Source organism: Desmodus rotundus, chromosome 2 (genome assembly GCF_022682495.2).
Source record: "Desmodus rotundus isolate HL8 chromosome 2, HLdesRot8A.1, whole genome shotgun sequence".
NCBI classification, from domain to species: domain Eukaryota; kingdom Metazoa; phylum Chordata; class Mammalia; order Chiroptera; family Phyllostomidae; genus Desmodus; species Desmodus rotundus.
Window position 1 is genome coordinate 150,768,234 of NC_071388.1, and position 21,883 is coordinate 150,790,116.

At 35.3% G+C, this 21,883-nt stretch overlaps 1 protein-coding gene across 4 annotated transcripts in view; it reads right to left on the reverse strand.

Annotated features, from left to right (window-relative positions):
* KCNH7 (potassium voltage-gated channel subfamily H member 7) overlaps positions 1-21,883 on the reverse strand; it is a 488,226-nt gene that overhangs the window by 19,361 nt on the left and 446,982 nt on the right. For all 4 annotated transcript variants that reach the window (XM_053918731.2, XM_053918730.2, XM_053918729.2 and 1 more), the window contains exons 10-12: positions 20,036-20,241; positions 16,464-16,563; positions 4,675-4,938 (exon numbers count right to left, since the gene is read on the reverse strand). In XM_053918731.2, the coding sequence (XP_053774706.1) occupies positions 4,675-4,938; positions 16,464-16,563; positions 20,036-20,241 (570 nt within the window). The remainder of the gene's footprint in view (positions 1-4,674; positions 4,939-16,463; positions 16,564-20,035; positions 20,242-21,883) is intronic.

The following is a 21,883-nucleotide window of genomic DNA, read 5'->3' on the forward strand; positions in this document are numbered from 1 at the left end:
AATATAATTTTGTCCTCTTTCTGTTTGTGCTATGAGAAAACATGGATAACTAACCCCAAACTGATTAGAGAGCAATAATTTTGCAATTTCATGTTGGGGAAGAAACAGCCCCATTTGTACTACTTCACACTTAGGTTTAAAATTTTAGGGATCTTTCCCATAGGATAATTTGCATCCTTCCTGATTCAGAGTGGGTCCAAGAAGAGAGCCATGGGAAAGTGCTGATCTTCAGGGGAATTCTTTGAGGCCAACCCAACCCAATATACAGCCAAGAAACCATATGCTGTTAAAGATGGGAAGAGTCTTAAAGTTCCTCTAGTCCCAGGCACTGCTTTAGGTTTTTGTTTCCTTGTAGCTCCTTCTGCACTCTCCCTCACTTTAACTTCCAATATTTTTTCTGTGGCTCTTTTATTTAGAATATTTTTCTGCTACTATACTTGAAAACATGTTGCTTATCTATTCAGGTCCTCTTTTCAAATGTTCTGTGTGTCTGTTATGTGCCAGACAGTGTGCTAAATGAGGAGGTGTTACAGATGAAGAAGACATAGGCCCTGAACTTGAGAAATTCAGTGTAGACAGGTTTTGATAATTTTTCATAGAGATTTGTTTTCCGAGCTTCTGTTAATTCACTGCTCCTCCTACAATCTGTATTTGCAAGTTATCAGTATCTGAGAGCAAACATATCTTTATTTTTCTCATATACTTTTGATGGCTTTTGTTTTGATTTCTTACATTTTACACATCTAGACAACATGATTAACTTGATTAAATCATTCAACATGATTAAAAAGTTGGACAATAAAATTCATGGAAGAATACTAGTGGAATTGGGAGTTTATTTTATGGATAAAAAGCAGTAACATTTCTTTTCATTATCAGATTGAAACAGATTTGAATTAGAAGTAGTGATTTTGATTTGGTATATGTTTTTTTGGATAGGTACCTATGAGTAAACATTGACCAAAGTTATGTCAAATTAAGGAATTTATATCCTTGGCTATTTAAAAAAATAGAAAGTAACTTTTGCTGAGATTAGCTATAATTACAGAAATATGAACAGGATTGCTGGACTTCTCAAAATCCCTTCCTTTCCTACAATTTCTTCCAAGTCTAGTCACACAGCTCAAAAGCATACCCTTTCTCCAGGTAGCAGACAAAATTTCTATATTCTTTTTCTCATGGATTTTCTATCACTATCCTTTTATCACTGAATACACAGAAATTTCTCTAGTGAGGTGCCTACAATTTCCTATAATTTCTGCTTCAATTGGATGAAGCTATAACAAAGGAATTCACATACTCAAAGACAGCATTGGAAAAATATCAGGTCAGGGTTGCCCGTTCTGTTGAAATGGAGAGCAGACCTCAGAGAGCTTGCTATGAATTCCAGATTGTTTCTTCAAGATTAAAGCTTCCCTAGCCTAAGGGATCTTGGGTTTTTGTTGTTGTTTGTTTGTTTGATTTTAACAGCGACAGTATATAATTTCCTTTGATGTTTTACCAAACTCAACAAAATGAAAAAAAATAAGAATAAAAATATAATTTTGCTGGAGTTTTAACTAGTATATTGGTAGATTTTCAGTGACAAGTATGACTTATTTATTTACAGAAATGTGACTCTATTTAAAATGAAGAACAAAGATATAATGCCCTAGTACACTGGGTTTTGAATTTGGAGCAGCAACACCAAACAAACATTCAGAACACACATATTGCCGTGACCAGCGTAGCTCAACTGGTTGGGCATCATCCTGCAAAGTGAAAGATGGCAGGTTCGATTCTTGGTTAGGACACATGCCTGGATTGCAGGTTCGTTCCCCAGTTGGGGTGTGTGCCAGAGGCAAACTGATGTTTCTCTCTCACATTGATGTTTCTCTACCTTTCTTTAACCATACCTTTTCTTATTTCTACAAGTAAATAAATAAAATCTTAAAAATAAAGAACACACATTAGTAATTTGGTGATGTCAATGTTTGTCTCTGTCTAGCTGCCTGCTAGCTGGTTAATGTAGGAATTTTTTAAAGAGATAATAAGAACTGATGGATAAAGTTACATACTGTGCTCAGAAGTTTTGTGCCAAGAAAGTGTACAGAATTCCTGCCTATGCTTAACACCTCCTTCTCTCAAATAGTATATAATAAATTGATATTTAAAGAACAATGGTAAACCACATGCAATAAATTATGTAGGTTTTATGTTTTTCTTCAGTGCTTGAGAAAAAACCAGATAATGTTCCCTTAGAAGAAATGAATAAAATGTAAATTAGATAGAGACTTCCTTGATTATAATTTATTCTTTTATTAAAATCTGGATATGTGTGATTAGCTTGTTTTAACAGCAATATTAAAAAAGGCGTTTAAGGGGAAATCCTGGTTAGGGCCTTAATCAAAATGAACATCCTTGTAGACACTTTCTAAATATAGCTTAGAAAGAAGCTACGCTCAGTTGCCTTGGAAAAGGTTGCTATAGTGGCAGGACACATTCCCGGAAACGGATGAACTGCAAGTAAACTCTACTCTTCTCCGGGTACCCAATTTCCCTAGAGTCAACTTTGCCTTCAGTCTAAGTAGGATCAGAGTCTGCTTCTTTCTAGTGTTGCCTGAAAATGCTCTGCTATTGGATTCAGCAGGACAAATGCCAGGAATGTGAGTAAAGGAAATTTCTATTAATGATAAAACTAAAATTTGTAGGGATTTAGTAATTCAAACTGCAGCAGTTACAGCTGCACTATAAATGGTATTCAAATTCCCAAGCATTCCATAGTACTTCACCTTAAATAATCATTAGGGAATGAAATTTGCACTGAATGAAGTTTTAATAATTCTTCATTTGTTAATTATATTGATTAACCAAATTAACTGTCACACATGTTATATGACATCAATTATGTTTATTCAATGGGTATGCATATTTAACTATACGTTTGCAAAGGAATTATTTATTTGAATAGGAATTGCATTATAAATTCATTATACATTTTTAAACATTAAACATTTATAGATATAAATTTCTAAAGATTAAAAATTTATAGATATTAAGATTATGTTATAATACTATTTTATTGTGCATATAGAATAACTAATTAAAAATAAGTGGCAAAGAAAAACATAAGATAAAGGCCATGAGAATTCACTGCCAGCAAGAGGCATTATAAAGTCGAATAAAATCCTGAAATTATATCTTCAATAACTTGTCACTTGAGGCTCAAAATCAAGTGGAAAACAACCAAAAGTACTTAAAAAAATCAGGCCCACATTATGCTGCCTGTTGGTGATAGTAGAGGTGGCTCAGCAGGCTCCTCAGAACTTTTGGCTTCCATGATACAACCTTTCTCTATTTTTAGCAGTTCCCAGAATTCATTTTCATAAATAACTAAAATAGGACATTTGGTAATCACATCTCATATTCTATTCTTCCATCGTGATAAATGAGGTACTATTTCCACTCACTTCATCAAGATTTTAGATTGTCCAGAGAACATTTGCTTATATTCTTAGCTTACTTCACTGTGGGATCATGGCAAAAGCTATGAGGATCGCGGCAGGTGTGATAAGACAGGGAAAGTAACTGGAGAAATGTAAAGCCTAACCATCCTAGATTCAGTAAAACTCTGCTGTCAATATAGTCACTTCACATAATGGTGACAATGTTAGGTAATATTTACTTACTCCGTCCCATAATTTTTGCTATCCTGTCGGACTGGGAATTATTTTTACTTCACTTCTATTATATGCTTTTGACTTTTTGCTATGCCTTCTACATTTTTATACATCCAGGGATATATTCAATGATTAAAGGGTTAGAAAAATAAAATCTCTGAGAAAATACTAAACCAAATTGGAGATTTTATGTTAAAACAGATAATTCATGTGTGTTATTTTGATTAACAATTGATTATTTAGTTAGAAAATATTATTCCTATTTTAAAGATGTGCAAACTGAGTCATAGTAGGGGGTCTGTCAGTCACTTATCCCAAGTCATAAAAGGAGCAGATGACAGAGTTGTCATGGGAACCCAAGTAGTCTGAGCCATACCAGTTCTTGCACCTACTTAATAGGTAAATCTAATAAGATCAGTAGATCTAGCTCCCATCATACTAATAAGTTAATTGGAATTCCAAGTGGTAGTTTTCAAGTTTTCCTGAATTTCTTATCCTTTAGCATCAAATTAACATTCATTATTACCCACCTCCGGCATATTTTCTACAGCAAAACCCATATATTTGGCTATTTCTCTCAGTGGAGATGTTAAATAAATGTGTTAAAATGAGTTGGATGAACAGCATGCTTTATTTAGGGGCATTTTCCCTCATTTTCTCATAATACCCAGTGAACAGATTTTTCTTTTTTTTGGCATTTGTTGTAGTGTTTTTGCACTACCCTTTCATGCTACAAAACAACAGCGTTCTATAGGTCATTATGTTAAGTCTGGCCATAAAAAAAAAAAAACCCAAAACCCTTTTATGCTATTATTGCCACTATTATATAATTACCACTATTCCAGAATGGCACAAACACTTTGTAGATGATCTTGGATTTGAACTCTGCCAATATTTCATGAAATTGCAAAAAATTAGATTAACCTATGCTGGTATAGTTCTTTATTTGTGAAAAGTCAGCATTTTATGATAAGCACCAAAGAGAGACATCCTGATTCCTGAGAAACTTGATTACCTTTGTAAGAGTGACTTCTTTTATCTATGCGAATTCTTCCTGAGGTGGGCACTATTTCTTCAAAATTGTGTCCAGGTGCTTTCCCCACTCCTGGAGGGGAATCTGCTATTCCTGAGAAGAGAGGCTTCTGTTCATCGTCAGCAGAGGAGATGAAAGATGAAGATCCGCTCTTTTTCTCTTCAGTGTGTTTCTTGGAACTCTGATAATTTCTTATGGTATCTAAAGAGTCTTCAGGATCATGTGTAGTGTTTCCTTTGCCAAAATCTATCAAAGGAAAGTTATTTTATAGACGGTAATTAAATGTGACACTCTATACATATTACGCTATATATACACATACTACCTTTTTAATAATGAGGTTCTTTGAATAACTTAAACAGAATTTTCTGTAAAACTACCAGAAAAGTTGTCTTTCTTTTTTTTCTATTGAAAATGTATCTACTTAAAGATACCCCCCCGCAGTTCAATGTATATGAGATCATTTTAATGAAATACATGGTTTGTATTAAAATTAAAAGATTATCTGGGACAGTAATACTATCTATATTTCAGGAAAAGAACTGTAGAATAACTTACAACCTCATGTCTGCTCAACCGTCATTTGTAGTCTTAAAATCTGGTGCATTATCTCTTTAAGAAAATGAAAAAAGGAGGGGAAATGTGTCCCAATTTGAAAACATCACCACAATGCATCTTCCTGTTTGTTTTAAATGTTCATGCCCTGGCATCTGGGGCAGCCCTTCACATGGTGCAAAGGTCAAAACTAGAAGCCTCCTGTGCTGCAGGATGGCAGGCTGAATTTTAACTGTAATTCAACACATGTAATGAATGGCCTTGACATTCCAGGCAGTTTGCTTCTGTAGCATACTGCAAAGAATATAAAGCTAAATACAGTAATTAAGGTAGGTTTACCTAATTACATCAAAGCCAGGAGTGCATTAGGCTGTTTTATGCAGAAATGTCAGGATAATTTCAGCCCTGAAGGTTGTGTTAGAACATATTTCAGCAAGAAATACTCAAAGAGACAAATCCCAGAAATTGTTTCCATTAGTCTCCTGGGGAGACAGTGTAATTCTCCATCTGGTTACTGATAATAACTAACCAACACACTCCAGTAGGTATATCATTTTCTAGAGAAACGGTTGAGGCAGTGTCCTCATCTACTCTCTGCCTGCTTGTGCCTACTTTGTTATTTATAGAAGGCCAAATGAACTGATTTAAGGCCACTCCAGAGATATGTCCAACTGTTTTTTTAAAAATTCCCATATGGCATAGAAATGAAACAGAGATTTTTTCTTTATTTAAAAAATGATAATTTAAAATATGAGAAGCCAGAAAACAACCAAAGGTAAAAATGGATAGAATTAAAAAATCAACCTCATGTAAAATTGTTATTAAGGAGTTAATGTTCTGTCAATTAAAGTTAAATGTAACAAAAGCTGATTGCTCAATTTATTTTCCTTAAGAGTTCACACTTGCTCAGTGATCCCTTCATTGCTGAGACCACAGAACTTTCCAGTCTCCAGCACTGTGGACATCATTGATTACTCAGCATCAATTATGTTTTTCTACTCAACCACTAACCTAATTGGTTGTGAATATTTAGATCAGTTCTTCCTACACAAACTCTTTTTCTGCAGTGTCATTGACACAGGCCTCCTTAAGCCTCTAAACTTCCTTCTTGTCATTTCTTCCTCTGTTTTCTCTTTAACTTCTCCTCTCCTGAAAATTTGATCAACATTCCTCACTTTGTGAACACATCACTTAATTCCTCAAACAATAGTTTCCAATTTTATGCTAGTAAATGTTTTTTAAAAAAGAAAAGCTTTGCTTTTCTAACTTATCCTCACACCTGCTTAGTGAATTGCAGCTGTTTTGCTGCTGCTGCTTCTGCTTCTAAGTGAACCTTTGTGCAGACGGGAAATGGGGTTGGAATCAGCTTTTCTTTTATACACTTTCACGGCATCTTTTCTAGCAGAATCAAGTGCAAACTGAATCAACCATCAATTCACTTGGTTCTAGTGGGAATGCTAATGTGAGTATTTGTAGTAGAAATTATTAAACCACTTTGTCTATTTGGCGTGACAGGTCTTGGAAGCTTTCTGTAGGTTTTTAAATCCTCACATATTACCAGTAGAATGTTCTGTCCCACCTACTACATGGACCTCCATCTTTGTTTACTAATTTATGGTCTAATTTTGGATACTTAGGGACAAATCCATCAGTTGACATTACTGTTAAATTGAATTATAATATAATTTGCTGGTTTCAACTCAGTACAAGTATTTGGAAAATGTGAATGAGAGATTATTATTTAATTCTATAGGAAAATGGAGGAAATTACTTTTTATACTTAGTATCTAAAATCTTTAGTAAAATTTCCATGTAAAAGCAGGGTCACAAAAGAAGAAGGAAACGTTTGATATCCCTGAATTGTTCCAATGTGTAAGCAGAATTTTTCCACCTTCATCTCTGAGTTCATGTGGCCTGACTGCCAGCCAGCTGCTGGTAGGACCCAGGCCGCTAAGAACACTTTCTCTGCTGCCGCCTGACTGCAGCATTTTTCTCTTCTCTACCAAATAAATACCGGCTTCATGGTCCATCATTCACAGTGAAAGTTGAAATGACAATCTATTTGCGGATTAAAAATAGAAACTGCTCAAGCTTAGCCGGGAGGTTGGCTGATAGGATACATGAAATTGGGCTGAAATGCATTAAAATTAGCTTCCAGGTACCTTTAGATTGTGATGGCCTGTTTCGTTTCCGCCTTTCCCTAAAGTGGGTTACTTCATGGGTATTAAATTGTATTAGGTACTATTTTTTCTTAATGCTCTTTTTATTCTATGTAGAAATATTATTCTGAGGGCAGTAATGTGAAAGAGTTTAACATTTTCTCCTTTGATAGAAGTGAGATTGTATAATCACTTGTTACCATCATTTTATGAAGAAAAATTTTGGCCTTGAATTTGCTTCCTGATTTAGAGGACTGAAAACCTTTTTTTATTTAAAATTTTTTTTTTTCTGCAGGCTAACAGTTCATCTTCTTCCTCTTTCTCATAGGACACAACTCTAAAGCATTTGTAATTGGTTTTGTGGGTGTCTCTTTGGGTTCAGAATGAATTGAAGAGCATAGAATAAGAGTGTCTCAATGGAGCGACTGAGCCATCTATCTTAAGAATAACAATGTAAAATTCTTCCATTTCAAACAATTTGAGAAGAAGCACTTGTGCTCCATCATCTATGGAATCTTTCTCTCAGATTAATTACCATTTTTACTTGTCAGACCCCACAGGTTGACTTATCTTTTGGTCAAAGAGAGACATTTAATGTGCTGTCTCAGCATCTGAATTTTAGATTTCCTACTGGTAGCAATTTTGAAATAAGCTGAGCACTTTTTCAGTGAGATGCATTTTAAAAATTCATTTCATTAGAAAATTGAAGTCTAAAACATATTTCACTTGATTTCAAGTACCTTAATTCCTCTTTAGTTTCAAAGAATCTTGAAAGAAGACTAGTGTCATTTTTCTATACAAATATAAGATAAAAAATTTAAAACTACCTTAAAAATTAAAATAAAGATATATTTGTATATTGGCAAAATGGATAACAAAAATTAATTACTATTTGTTATTGGAGAAGATATTCCAAAGTAATGCCAAAGTATAACATAAATATATTTAAAGGCTTAATTTAATAAAGTTATAATTGTGCCTATTATCTAAATATAAGTTTAACAATGTATATATTTACTCCTTACTTCAATAACTTTCACAGAAGTTATTTTATTTTGGAGAAACACTTTTAAAACTTACTGACTTTTGGATGACCATGTGAAATCACTAAGCCAATATTACAAAGAGATAAAATTTATTTTTATCCTTTGAAATACAAAGTGTCATAGGTTCAAGACATTTCTACTCTCATTTTATGGAACATTACATTTTTTCAGTTGAAATATATAGAAGTGCCCATTTTAATAAAAATTATATGGGTAGGAAAATGAGAAAATGAAGGTCTTCCCTCCCTACTCCTATGATATATAATATGTCATAAAATGGGTTCCTGTTTTCAAAGGAATGTGTGGCACCATCGGCTCTAGTGGAAAGAGGATGATGAACATTCTGTTCACTTTAATTTCCACCCCTTTGGTTGGCAAAGGAGCATCTTTAACAGTATCTTACTTTTCCCGTTTTTTAGACCTGTTACAATGCAGTACTCACTGGCTTATTCTCTGATGAAAGGTTATTGACTCCCTAAATCAGTTGTTAGTAAGCACTTTGATACTGAGTTTTCCATTCCTGGAAACAGTTGAGCAGAATATTCCAAATATTTGGTCACAAAAATGCTAGTGGTAAAATATTTATGTGTGTGTGGTGTGTATTTATATCTCATTTGCCATTATGCAGGGTGGGGCAAAATGGGTTTACAGTTGTGAGTACACAAAACATAGTTTATTCTCGTATTATTATTTATTAATTATTTCATTATTTTCCATACAAACAACTGTAAATCTACTTTTCCCACACCCTGTACATTCTGTTGTATTGATATATTATCTATGTTATAAAATGTAAATAACAAAATTTTAAAAGAAATATTTCCATAATCAATGGATCATATTGAGGTACACACTCTGAAGTACATACAATCAGATCTAACTTTGAAGACTACTTAGAGACTATTTTCAACATCTTCCAAATGGCTATACCTCATTTATTTCTATCCTGCCTAACCATGTTATAAATGGTTGTGGCTACTAAATAGGTCACTAAAGATTTGCTTTTATTCTTCATTTTCTGTAACAATACCATTTTCCTTCCATCTCAGGCACTATAGCACCTCCTTGGACAATGTCCATTGTAAAATTAGGAAGGTTCTAGGCACCTCCATGCCAGAAGTTTAGGAAGGAAAGAGAACTAACTAGAAGACACATTAAAAGAATACAAGATGTCCTTAACTGTAGAACTGAACTGACAGCTCTTTCCTGTTGGGAAATTAGTTTATTTTTCCAGAAGAAATGTGAAGCTCATGAGGACAAACCACTTTGATCAATAAACTCATTTTAGGAGAGAAATGATCTAATATGTTAAGTTTCTATTTGCTCAAGTCAACTTGCCAGAGGTTCTATTTATATCTATTCTTTTAAAATATGTCTTTTTGAATATAAGTTCCTCAGCACCAAGAGGTAGGCAAGATTGGAATGGGGGTGGGGAGAAATGAGGATTGAAGCCTGAAGCGTTCCAGTGCCTTGTTGAGTAGGTAAGTAGTGAGTGGCAGCACAAGACTCAACCTCTGTCTGCCTCCAGTATCCAAGCTTACATTCTCCCCTCTAGTTCTTGATGCCTCTCCCAATTAATTCCCAATCAGTGCTCTTGGATGTCTGCCTTCAAGGTTTGTTTCACATGAGCAGTAAACTAAGTCTTAAAATAATCAATGCTTTTCATAGGTTGCTTTCAGTTTATGTAGCCCCATGTCATTTAGCATCAATTATTTTCTGAAAGTTCTCTATTTTTTATACTTATATATATGTATGTTTTTTCTCCTGGATATTGATTCTATAGCAAGAAGTAGAGAATGGGTGGCCAACTTCAGAGCAACTTTTACACTTCTCTATAGCACCCTGGAGTCCTGAAGTCTGGAATAGACTGTGAAGCTCAGGATAACTGGAGTTAAATATGTTTTCATAATAACTTAATCATGCTTACTCACTGAAATAGCAGGAAATGTTGAAGAGCTACAGGGAAGCAGGTAAACCCCTTACCATCTACACTTTATATAAAATGGTCTTATAGACTTAGTCTGTGATTGGGGGGAAAGTTTTCAGAATCAGTAGAAATGTCTAGTTGTATGAACACAATGTAAATTATAACAGGATCTCAGAACCTTACCAGGAATTAGGTCATTTAGCCTGATAATGAGGAAATGAAACAAGATTAAAAGGAGGTTTAATAAATCAACTGTTTGGCAGACATTATTATACAGACAACATTGTCAAGCTTTTCTTTACCTCCAGCAACATCAAATAAGAGATTAGCTTCAGAATAATGAATTTAGATTAAGTATATGGAAAAACAAATTGATAGTAATGGTTCTGATTTTAGAAAAAGTTACCGACTCCAAGATGACAGAGGAGTAAGCTAAAGCTACACTAATCTCCTCCTAGGACTAATCTGGAATTACAACTAAATTGTAGAGAAATCACCCTAAACAACCAACTGAACACTAGCTGGAGAGAAGTCTTATAACCACAGACAGACAGAAGAAACCACTTCATCACAATGAGACTGGTAGGGAGCGTGGGGGAGGCATGAGATGGCTGGCTGGGATACCACAGATGGCAGCTAAAATTCTGGAGGGATATTTCAGTGGCTGGGGGGTTCTCCCTGAGAAGTGTGGGGTCTAAATCCCAAGCTGGCCTCCTCAGCCTACAGCACCAGATCTGGAAATGAACTCAGATAACATCCATCTGTGAAAAGCAGCAAGGTTTCTGTCTGCCAGGGAGAGGCAGCTGGAGACTCAGAGAGCCTCTTAAAGGGCCAACGCACAAAATTTTGTTTATAGCCACTTACCCTGGGTTCTGGCAGAGGGAGGGCAGAGTGGACTGGAGACACTTGAGGAGAGTCTGGGGTTAGTAGCTCTGGGGAGAGTACTGAAGGAACAGCAACCAGGATACCTGTGCTGAGTTATTCCCCATCCTGGAGAAACCATCTTTCCCAGACAGAGCACTCCCCTCCAAGTAGCATCAGCTTGAGGGGAAGCAACAGCCCTGCCTGCAGTAATTACTCTACCCTACCCTGTGGAGCTTACATCAGACTGCTGATTACAGCTTAAGTCTATATGATTGATTAGTTTAACAACTAAGGTTGATGTCTAGGGGCTCTAGGAGACTTCAGCTGATCCTCCCAGGGCTTGGTGCTGATAAAAGCTGGCCTTGGTGAGCCTCCTGGTTCTTTCTGCACACAAACAGTTCTAGCAGATGGAGCCACACACCATGTATCGCTGATAGCTTGGAGCAGCAACAGGTTGACCAGGGCCAGTCACAAGCAGCACCTGAGAAAGTTCTACTCCATAGTCTTTGCATATCTACCCAATACATAGGAACAAATACAAAGAAGAAGCCAACATGGGAAGACAAAGAAACAGACCCTAAATGAAAGAACAATAGAATTTTCCAAAAAAAAAGCTAGATGAAATGGCAGCAAGCAATTTATCAGATAGAGAGTTTAGAGGAATGATTATAAGGATATTCAAAAGCATAAAAAAAAGAAAAAAGACATAGAAACCATAGAAAAGTACCAGTCACAAATAAAGAAAGCAATATCTGAAATAAGTAATACACTGGAAGGAATAAACTGTAGGTTATATGAAGCAGAGGATTGAATCAGTGATTTGGAAGGCAAGGTAGAAAAAGACTCCCAGGCAGAGCAGCAAAAATGAAAAAAAAAATAAAGAGAAACTAAAACATTTCAGATAACATGAAGTGTAACTACATCTACATCATGGGAATACCAGAAAAAGAGAGCAAGCAAGGGATAGAGAACCTATATGAAGAAACAAGGACCGAAAACTTCCCTAATCTGGTGAGGGAAAAAGACACGCTAGTCCAGGAAGCTCAGAGAGACCCAAATAAGTTGGACCCAAAGAGCCCTACACTGAAACACACCAAAATTAAAATGACAAGGCTTAAGGACAAGGAGAGAATCCTAAAAGCTTCAAGAGAAAAGGAGATGGTGACATACAAGGGAACACCGATTAGACTGTCATCTGATTACTCAACAGAGACATTTCAAGCCAGAAGGGAGTGGAGTAAAATATTCAAGGTGATGAAAAGCAAGGGCCTACAACCAAGATTACTTTACCCAGCAAATGATAGCTTGTTTACTTATTATTTAATATTGGAAGAGAAATAAGCAAGGGCCTACAACCAAGATTACTTTACCCAGCAAATGATAGCTTGTTTACTTATTATTTAATATTGGAAGAGAAATAAGGAGCTTCCCAGACAAGAAAAAGCTAAAAGAGTTTGTTAAAACCAAAGTAGTACTACAACAAATGTTAAATGCTTTCTTGCTTGAAGAAGGAGGAAGAGGAAGAGGAGGAGGAAAGGAAGAAGAAAAAAAAACAGAGGAAAATAGACTAACAATTAAGTGGCACTAATTACATATCTATCCATAATTACCTTAAATGTAAATGGATTAAAGGCTCTAACGAAATGACATAGAGTAGCTGAATGGATAAGAAAACAAAACACATCTCAGATAGAAAGATACACACAGACTAAAAGTAAAGGGATAGAAGTAGATATTGCATACAAATGGAAAGAAAAAAGGCTTCAGTAGCAGTACCCGTATCCTACAAAATAGACTTTAAAACTAAGGCTATCGTAAGAGACAAAGAAGGACACTACATAATGATAAAGGGAACAATCCAACAAGAGAATATAACCCTATAGACATTTATGTACCCAACATAGGAGCACCTAAATATGTAAAGCAAACCTTGATGGACAGACTCAGATGGAGAGCAGGATGACAGCTGGGGAGGGGAGGTTAGAGGGTGGAGGGATTGAGCTAAAGGGAAAAAGGACTGATGGACATGGACAACAGCAGTGATTGCTGGGGGAGGAGGGTATAGGGAAACTAAATGGTAACATGAAAAAAATACAATAAAAATAATTGAAAAATTAAAAAAATAAAATTAATATCTATTTCCTAAAAAAAAGAAAAAAGGGAAAAAAGAAGAAGTTACTGAGAGAATAATAAAGGACATTACAGAAATAAGTATCGACTATCTGTGGTGGTTTATTGTTCCATAATCAGCCAGAGGATTCAATAATTATTCCAATTCAACAAATATTTTTTTTTCCTATAGGAATCTATAGTTTTTCCTATAGGAATCTATAGAAAAAAATGGACAAATATACCTATAACGAAGAGGAAAGTGCCTCAGGAATACATAAGAGAAAGAAAGACTATACATTTGAAGAAATCAAGAATGAGTGTATATTGAATATATAATTGGAGATTAACATTGATAAAAAATGTAATTTTAGTGGTTGAGAAATTGTGTGCTGTGGTTGTGTATGTGTGTGTCTTTGAGGACAGGGAGGTGAAGTCCGATTAAGATAATAATGTTACCAAAGAGCAAGTAGGGTCCTCCTGCCTGCCACCACCCTGTAGACAAAATGCTGGAGGCAAGGGTTTGGTGATAAAGGAAAGGAGTCTTTATTCAAAAGCTACATAATTTTGGAATAACAGCTTTCTACATACGTAAGTTATAGCTTTAATCACTTAAGGTTGTTAATTAAGACTAAAATCTTTAACATGTGAATCCCCCTACTATTCCCCCTGTTAGTTTTTAATTATCTTATTTCTATAGGATTAGTTTATAAACTAAAACAACATAAAATACAAAAATGACGCAACTTTGAAGAATGCCAGGCTTCTACCTCAGAGCTTATCCCCTTTAAAACACCCAACGAAGAATAACCCTGTCATCCTCTACCAGGCCAGCCTAATAGTAGTCTGTGCCTGAGTTCCTTCCCATCCAAAATACCGCCCATTGAGAAACGCAGACAGCTGCAGCAGGATCATCCAGGCATCCTCGAGGAAGAAGAGCAGGAGAACTAGTCTCTGCCCTGTTATTATTTTAAATCGTCTGGCCCATAATTCCATGCACTCTGGAGGCTTTCAGCTTCTCAGCCAATCATGTCCTAGACTGTTTACCATTGCCTGGGCCAACCTCATCCTGCAGCCCCTCCTTACTCCTCCCCAGGGATATGATCAGATCTCTCTGTATTGATAATATAAGCAAGAACACAGAAACAAATTATATGAATGAGAGGGCAGTTTAGTTCATTTGAAATATAGAGCAAGTTGAAGCAAGTAGATGAGCTCCCCTAAGAAGAGAATTCAGAGAGAAGGACAAGAAGAGAACTTGGATTAAGAAGGCAAAAGGAGGAAGAGAATCAAAGGAAGATGTGTGCTTTTTTTTTTCTTTAATTCATTAATTGTTTCAACAAATATTTATTGAACACTTGTGATGTGGCAAGTACTAAAAGGTAACTAAATATTTACCACCTTCATGGGGCTTATGATCTAAAGGCAGAAAATAGCTATGAAATAATGATGCAAATAAACATAGAATACAATTGGAATGCTACAAAAGAGAGAAGTTGATCAGGGAAGGCCAGGCTAAATAGTGATAGAAAGGGTGGTAGTAGATTGAATTGAAGAGGTAACTGTAGACCACCTTATTAAGATTTTAGGAAATGGAAAGACCTTAAAGGGCTTTAAATATGTGGGTGACTTAAACATAAAGGCATTTAGAAAAAATGTTACCAGTTGTCCAGCATGGAGAATCGATCAAAGAGAGGCAAGGTGAGTTAGCATGCTGTTTCAGTATTCCAGGTAACAGATTATGGTAACTCGGCTCAGAGTTGTGGCTATGAAGATGGAAAGAAGTATACCAAAAAAGCCCTAGTTTGATGACTAAATGGAGATGTACTGGAGGTAACAATAATACTTGTTGCCAGAGTTGGTGGAGAGGTTGAGGGAAGGTTAGAGCCTAGATAGGTATCTGGCTTGTGCAATTGACTTATGATGGTACTATTTAGAAACCTAGCAACTGATGGAGAGGCAGACTTCCAGGGAGACATCATGAGTTCAGTTTGTAAAATCTTTAGTTTAAGCTGCTTTTGAGATTTCAAGTTGATGGTTTAATAGACAGATGTATGAGACAAAGCTTAGATGGTCTGGGATTAAGAAGTAAGTATGAATATTTCACATGTAAGAATATAATAAAACTGTAGGCATAAATAAGATGACCCAGGGAAAGAGAAGGATATAGAATATGAAGAGGGCCTAGGGCCATGCCTTGGGAAACTCTAATCACTAAAATGGACCAGTTTAGAAGATAATAATCTTGCAGTCATATCCAGGGAGTTAGTGAGAGTAGGAGGAAAATAGGAAGAGTGCAGTGTCACAGATGCCAAGAACAGAATATATAAGAAGGGACTTGGTTTACAGTGATTCTGCTGACAGGCCAAATCAGTGAAGACTAGAGTGTTTGTTGGATCGGCATGGGGCAAGAGTGGAGGCTCCTTAAGGAAAGCCTTCTCCCATATGGCCAGGCACAATTAGATGTAGCCTCATTTGGCTTCCCACTGAGGTGTGCTTGACCTGGTTACAGCACCTACTACTTCTATTTGAAATGATAGAGTGTGGGTCATGTTTCTTCCTACAGAGGGCGAGGCCTCTTTTACACAATTTGTTTCTCAGAAATGGGGTAGGTCTTTAAAAATGTGAAATTTTAAATGTATATTTATTGTATATATGAGTAGAACATAAAGAATAGTTAAAAGGACAGAAAAATCTAGAGAGGGCAGGAGTGGCAAGTGTCTCAGAGGATTTGAGGATAAATAAAACTAACAAATATCATCATTCATGTGTGTGAGAGAATTGAGCCCTTGGCCCAAAAGGAGAGTCTTCCCTCCAGAGCACTCAGCTCAGAACTCTGAGGCATAGTTAGTCCATTGTTATTAATTGGCTTCTTTAAAAGCAAAACCAATCTATTTTATTTCTTTATCTGTGATGTCCTTGTAGACATCAGATGGCTTTGTTGAATGACATTACTGAAAGCTGTCAGTCAGAAACCATATCATTAGCTACCGAAAGAAGCAAAACCCAAAGAAGGTTTTCCTTTGAAATCAGAAGTATAATGAGCAATTAAGTAAGAAGAGCTAATAACCACATGTTCTACATTTCAACTTTATAAATAGAACAAATTACCTGTCTCTCCTTCACTATCAAATGACAATTTCCTTCTTCGTAGTTTACAGTTGTCTCTTTCAGAGTCATTCATGGACTGTGATCGTAGTAGGAGGTCTGCCTTTGGTAATAGAACATGAAGATAAAATAGAAGATTTTTCAGTTTGGACATAATGCATTATCAGTAAACTCTTTACTATTTCATATAATTTCAACCACTTGAGAATTATTAGATTGCAGGCAAACAGCTAAGATGCTTTGCTTATTGATTGTCTCTAAATTATAAAGTAGATTGATAGAGTAATTCTGATAGTTTCACCACCTGAAGGGAAATTATAGTTTTAGAAGTTATTCATCAGAAATGTTTGGGAATGATGTTGACAATATTTAGAGACAACATGTTTCTTCAAGTGAAATGTATTTTATGTAACTTGGTAAATTTAAAATACAAATAATAATAATTTTAAGAACTTTGCAGAATGTGTATTACTTCAGAGAAAAATGTGAACTAATTATAATTAGCTATGATGTTTAAGCTACATGGTAATGATTGGAAGGCAGTGCATTTACACAATGGAATACTGCTCAGCTGTGAAAAAAGAAGGAACTCTTACCCTTCGTGGCAGCATGGATGGACCTGGAGAATATTACTCTAAGTGAAATAAGCCAGTCAGAGAAAGACAAATACCATATGATTTCACTTACATGTGGAATCTAATGAACAAAATAAACTAACAAACAAAACAGAAACAGATTCATTGATACAGAGAACAGACTGACTGCTGTCAGCATGGAGGGGCGTTGGGGAGCTGGGTAAAAAAGGTAAAGTAAGCAAATAAACCCCCCAAAATATCACAGATATAGACAACAAGATGGTGATTACCAGAGGGAAAGGGAGGTGGGGGAGGTAGAAGAGGGGAAAGGGAGGATAAGTAATGATAGAAGGAGACTTGAGTAGGGGTGGTGAACACACAATACAATAAACACATGATGTTTTATATAATTGTACACCAGAAACCTATATAATTTCATTAACCAATATCATCCCAATACATTCAATAAAATACACACACACAAAAATAAAGTTCACAACAATCAGTATAATGCTGAATTTAATACACCCTATGCTTTGAACCATTTATTTTCCTTCCAGGTTCTCCTCCCTTACCCCTCTTGTTCACTTTGTGAAATACCAGTCTTGTAAATATAAAGGTAATCTCCCAAATCAATAAAGAAAAAGGAAGCTCTCGTTTTCTTTACTTGGTCACTGACTAACCTTTTTATGTAAAGAAGTTACCTGTGGTAGATGTTTGTTGTCTTCAAGGCAAACTCAGAATAAGTTTGGTAACATTAAACTGGGATTTGATAAAGTACTGAAGTAAAACCATTATTAAAACATGCTAATGTTAATTTGAACATCTTACTACCTACATATTTTTTAACTTTTCAGAGTTTTGAAAAAATTAGCTGAGCTGAGCTGGTGCTTCACATACCTTAGTGACCTTAAAAGTCAAACTAAAAACTTTTTGTGCAGCAAAGGAAATCATCAACAAAATGAAAAGACAACATACTGAATGGGGAAATATATTTGTTAATGATACATTCGAGAAGGAGTTAATAGCCACAAGTTATAAAGAACTCATACAACTCAACATCAGACAAATAAACAATTGAGAATGGGCAGAAGACCTGAAAGACATTTCTTCAAGAGGACATATAATGGCCAAGAGACATGAAAAGATGCTCAATTGTCACTAAATATCAGAGAAAAGCAAATTGAAACCACAATAAGACATTACCTCACATGTTTAGGGTGGCTATCATCAATAAATCAGTAAACAACAAGTGTTGATGGGGATATGAAGAAAACAGAACCCTAATGCACAGTTGGTGGGATTGCAAATTGGTGCAGCCACTGTGGAAAACAGTATGGAGGTTCCTCAAAAAACTAAAAATCGAAGTACCATATAACCCAGCAGTTATACTTCTGGGTATATGTTTGAAGAAATCCAAAACACTAATTCAAAAAGATATATGCACCCCTATGTTCACTGTAGAGTTATTTACAACAGGCAAGATATAGAAACAACTCAAGTGCCCATCAATGTACAAACAGATAAAGAAGCGGGGTTATATATACACAATGGAATATTACTCAGCCACAAAAATAATAAAATCTTACTATTTGCAATAACATGGATGGACCTAGAGGGTATTATGCTAGTGAAATCAGTCAGTCAAAGAAAGATAAATATCATATGATTTCACTTATCTGTGGAATCTGAAGAATGAAATAAAGCAAATAGAAACAGACTCATAGATACAGAAAACAAACTAAGGGTTGCTAGATAAGAGGCAGGTTGGGTACTCCAGTGAAAATGATGCAGGGATTAAGAAGTGCAAAGTAGTCACAGGGATGTACAGTACAGCATAGCAAATATAGTCAATAATATTGTAATAACTATATACAGTGCCAGATGGGTACTAGGATTAGCGGCAGGATCATTTTATAAATTGTATACATGTCTAATTATTATACTGTATACCTGAAACTAATACAAAATAATACTGAATGCAAACTGTATTTAAAAATAAAAGAAACTTTTTATTTAAGTTTAAATAAAAACTTGTTTATTTTATTTATCTTTAAGTTTTTCACAGTGCCCGGGAATGACTATACCTCTAGGAGGAATTAAGTCTACCACCTTTTACCTAACTATTGACTCGAGCATCTGTTTTTCTGGAGAGTATATAGTTAGCGTTAAAATACATGGACAAGTTTCAAAAGTCCAACAGTTCATATCTGACAATAAAAAAGTATTTAGAATTGGAGTTGGGATTATAGGAGTTTTGGGGAAAAGGATGAAGGAATAATCTAATGATAAATAGTGGGCTGCAGTATAAGTTTTGTATGCCTAAAATAGTGGTAGATCATAAGGATATATTTTCACAGTGGAGGAGAGTAAGGAATCCAAGGGCTATACTCTCAAAACTCATTCTAGGTGAAATTGTATGTAGAATCATTTAGCATATTTTTATTATACTATATGTTTTTTGTTCTGTAGCACAAATTTTAACTCAGGTATAAGTCTGATTAATTTTTACCTCTAATTTGGAAATCGTGTTAAATATGGATCTAAACTAGAGTAAGTTTACTTCTTTTATTATTATTAAAAATATATTGCTAACCAATAAATGTGTAAAGGATAGCTAAAAGAATATTTTCACCTCTGTATAAGATACACTTGTGTAGGGGATTTTCAATAGTCTAGAATCACCAATTTCTTACAAATAGTTGGCACACCCAATACAAACCAAGACTATTCAAAATCAAGTATGTCACCTAAGAGTTCTTAAAAGGTCAAACTTAACTGACTTACTTAAAGTTATTTAATATATTTCAAAGAAATTAGACTGAATTAGTTCCCTATCATTTAGAAATTTCAGTATTAAGTTGGCTTTTTCTTCCAGATATTCAGAATTGGTAACATTTTGCTACAGTATTTTGCTTGACATTTCAGGGGTATTTGGGCAGTCTGAGAACAAAATAAAATGTCAAAAGTACAAAAAATAAGAAAACGGTTAACATATACCTTTGCACTCTCATGCCTGAGGTTGAAAGTGAGCTCCAGGTTTGTGAGAAAGTGATCGGAAAACTCAGGATACATGTCCAAAACCTCTAACAAGTCTTCTCTCTGGATCTTGTGCAAGTCACAGTATGTGAGCGCTCTCACATCTGCGTTAGACTTGCCAGGTTTGGCATAAAGATGAACCATTTCTCCAAATATATCGTTTTTCCCTTAAAACAAGAAAAAAGAAAAGGAAATAAAGAAATCTGAATTTAATATTTTGTTTTTCCTAGAAGTAGATGAGAACACTGACTGACTTCTGAACTATAGATTTCAAATGTAAAACCCCATGGCCAACAGACTCTCGAGCAGCAGAGTATCTCAGTCTTGTTTGTTTGTCCAATGGGATTTGCCTCTTAGTGCACTGGTCCTAATATTATCCCCATTATTTTCTTGTTTTGCTTTTTTGGCTAAACAACTGGAATGCAGCAAACACGCTTTAGCGGCTATGCCCCACACTGTTAAAAATCCTTCTTGCTATATAGGAGGTGTGGTTTAATTTTGTCAATCTGGAAATGTGAGAAAGGCTGTGGTGAGTCAGATTCATGAACTTTCTGTCTCAGGATGGTCTCTGCAGGCAATGCTGAGCACGGGGCTCTGGGGCAACATTTTCAACACTTAGGGGATGAGGGGTGCAATTTGAACATACCCTGTTTCCTTCAGTAAGCACTATTGGATTTGCCTTTAGTGAATTTGTCCAACTGCTGAATAAATCTAATTATATTTTCTGAACATATATAGTCATGTTTTTGTGCCACATGGCCTTAATTCTGAAAGTGTGTCCTAGCGTTCTTGCCAAGCCTGGAGACATTTCAGCGTCTGGATTCTGATAGGCCTTCTCCATCCCCTCTGCCTGGCCATATGCCACCTCACCTGCTTTGCCAGGCCCTGTGAATGGTGAGGGTGATTGTGACAATAACAACAACAAATGCTCATTGAGGACTGAGTAGGTACCAGGCGCTGTGTCGAATGCTTAGGTGCATTATTTCATTTAATGCCCCAAGTAACCTCTTGAAGAAATTACTAATTATCTAAATTGTATTAATATGGAAAGAGGATTAAAGAGTTAAACTGAGTAAGTCAAGGTCACCTTAGTTGGAGGAGAGAGTAACCATGATTAAATCCCACACATTCTGACTCCAGACAAAATCTTTACACACCTCTTATGTTTAATTTTCCCTCAATATTCCCCTTGAATGTCATGGCCACTTAGATTTGTCTGTCTCTGAATGTTAAGACATTTAAAAATTGTACCTGTGAAATATGTACTTCATAACTACCAATAGATTATTGATTATATAACTTTTAAAGATACTCAATTGCAGTATAATATAGTACTTTCTCACATATATCCTGAAGCTTCTTTTCATATTTGGAAAAAAATTTCCTGGATCTGATAACTTTATTTTGTTAGACAAGTTCATATATACCCAACCATGGAAACTATAAGACTTTGAAATAAATAATAAAGTTCTAACTAATAAAAAAAATGCTGTAATGTTCTTATCTTAAATGTGAATTTTTTGGGGGAAATTGGATACCATATCTTTATAATAACAATTGATATTAGAGCAAGTACATTAACTTTAATTTAAATGAATGCTTGCATTTAAGAAATAGAATTAATAATCATAATTTGAGAGGATTTCGGTTGTGGATTTAAATGAAATGGAGAAAAGAGAATCTCTAAGTTTTTTACAATTTTGACATTTCAGTATATGTGTTATCAAAGAAAATCCCTGAATTAAATTCAGCATGGGCTTTGCATTTTAATTAGCTTACATGACTGTAAATGAGCAAAAAATAAGCCAG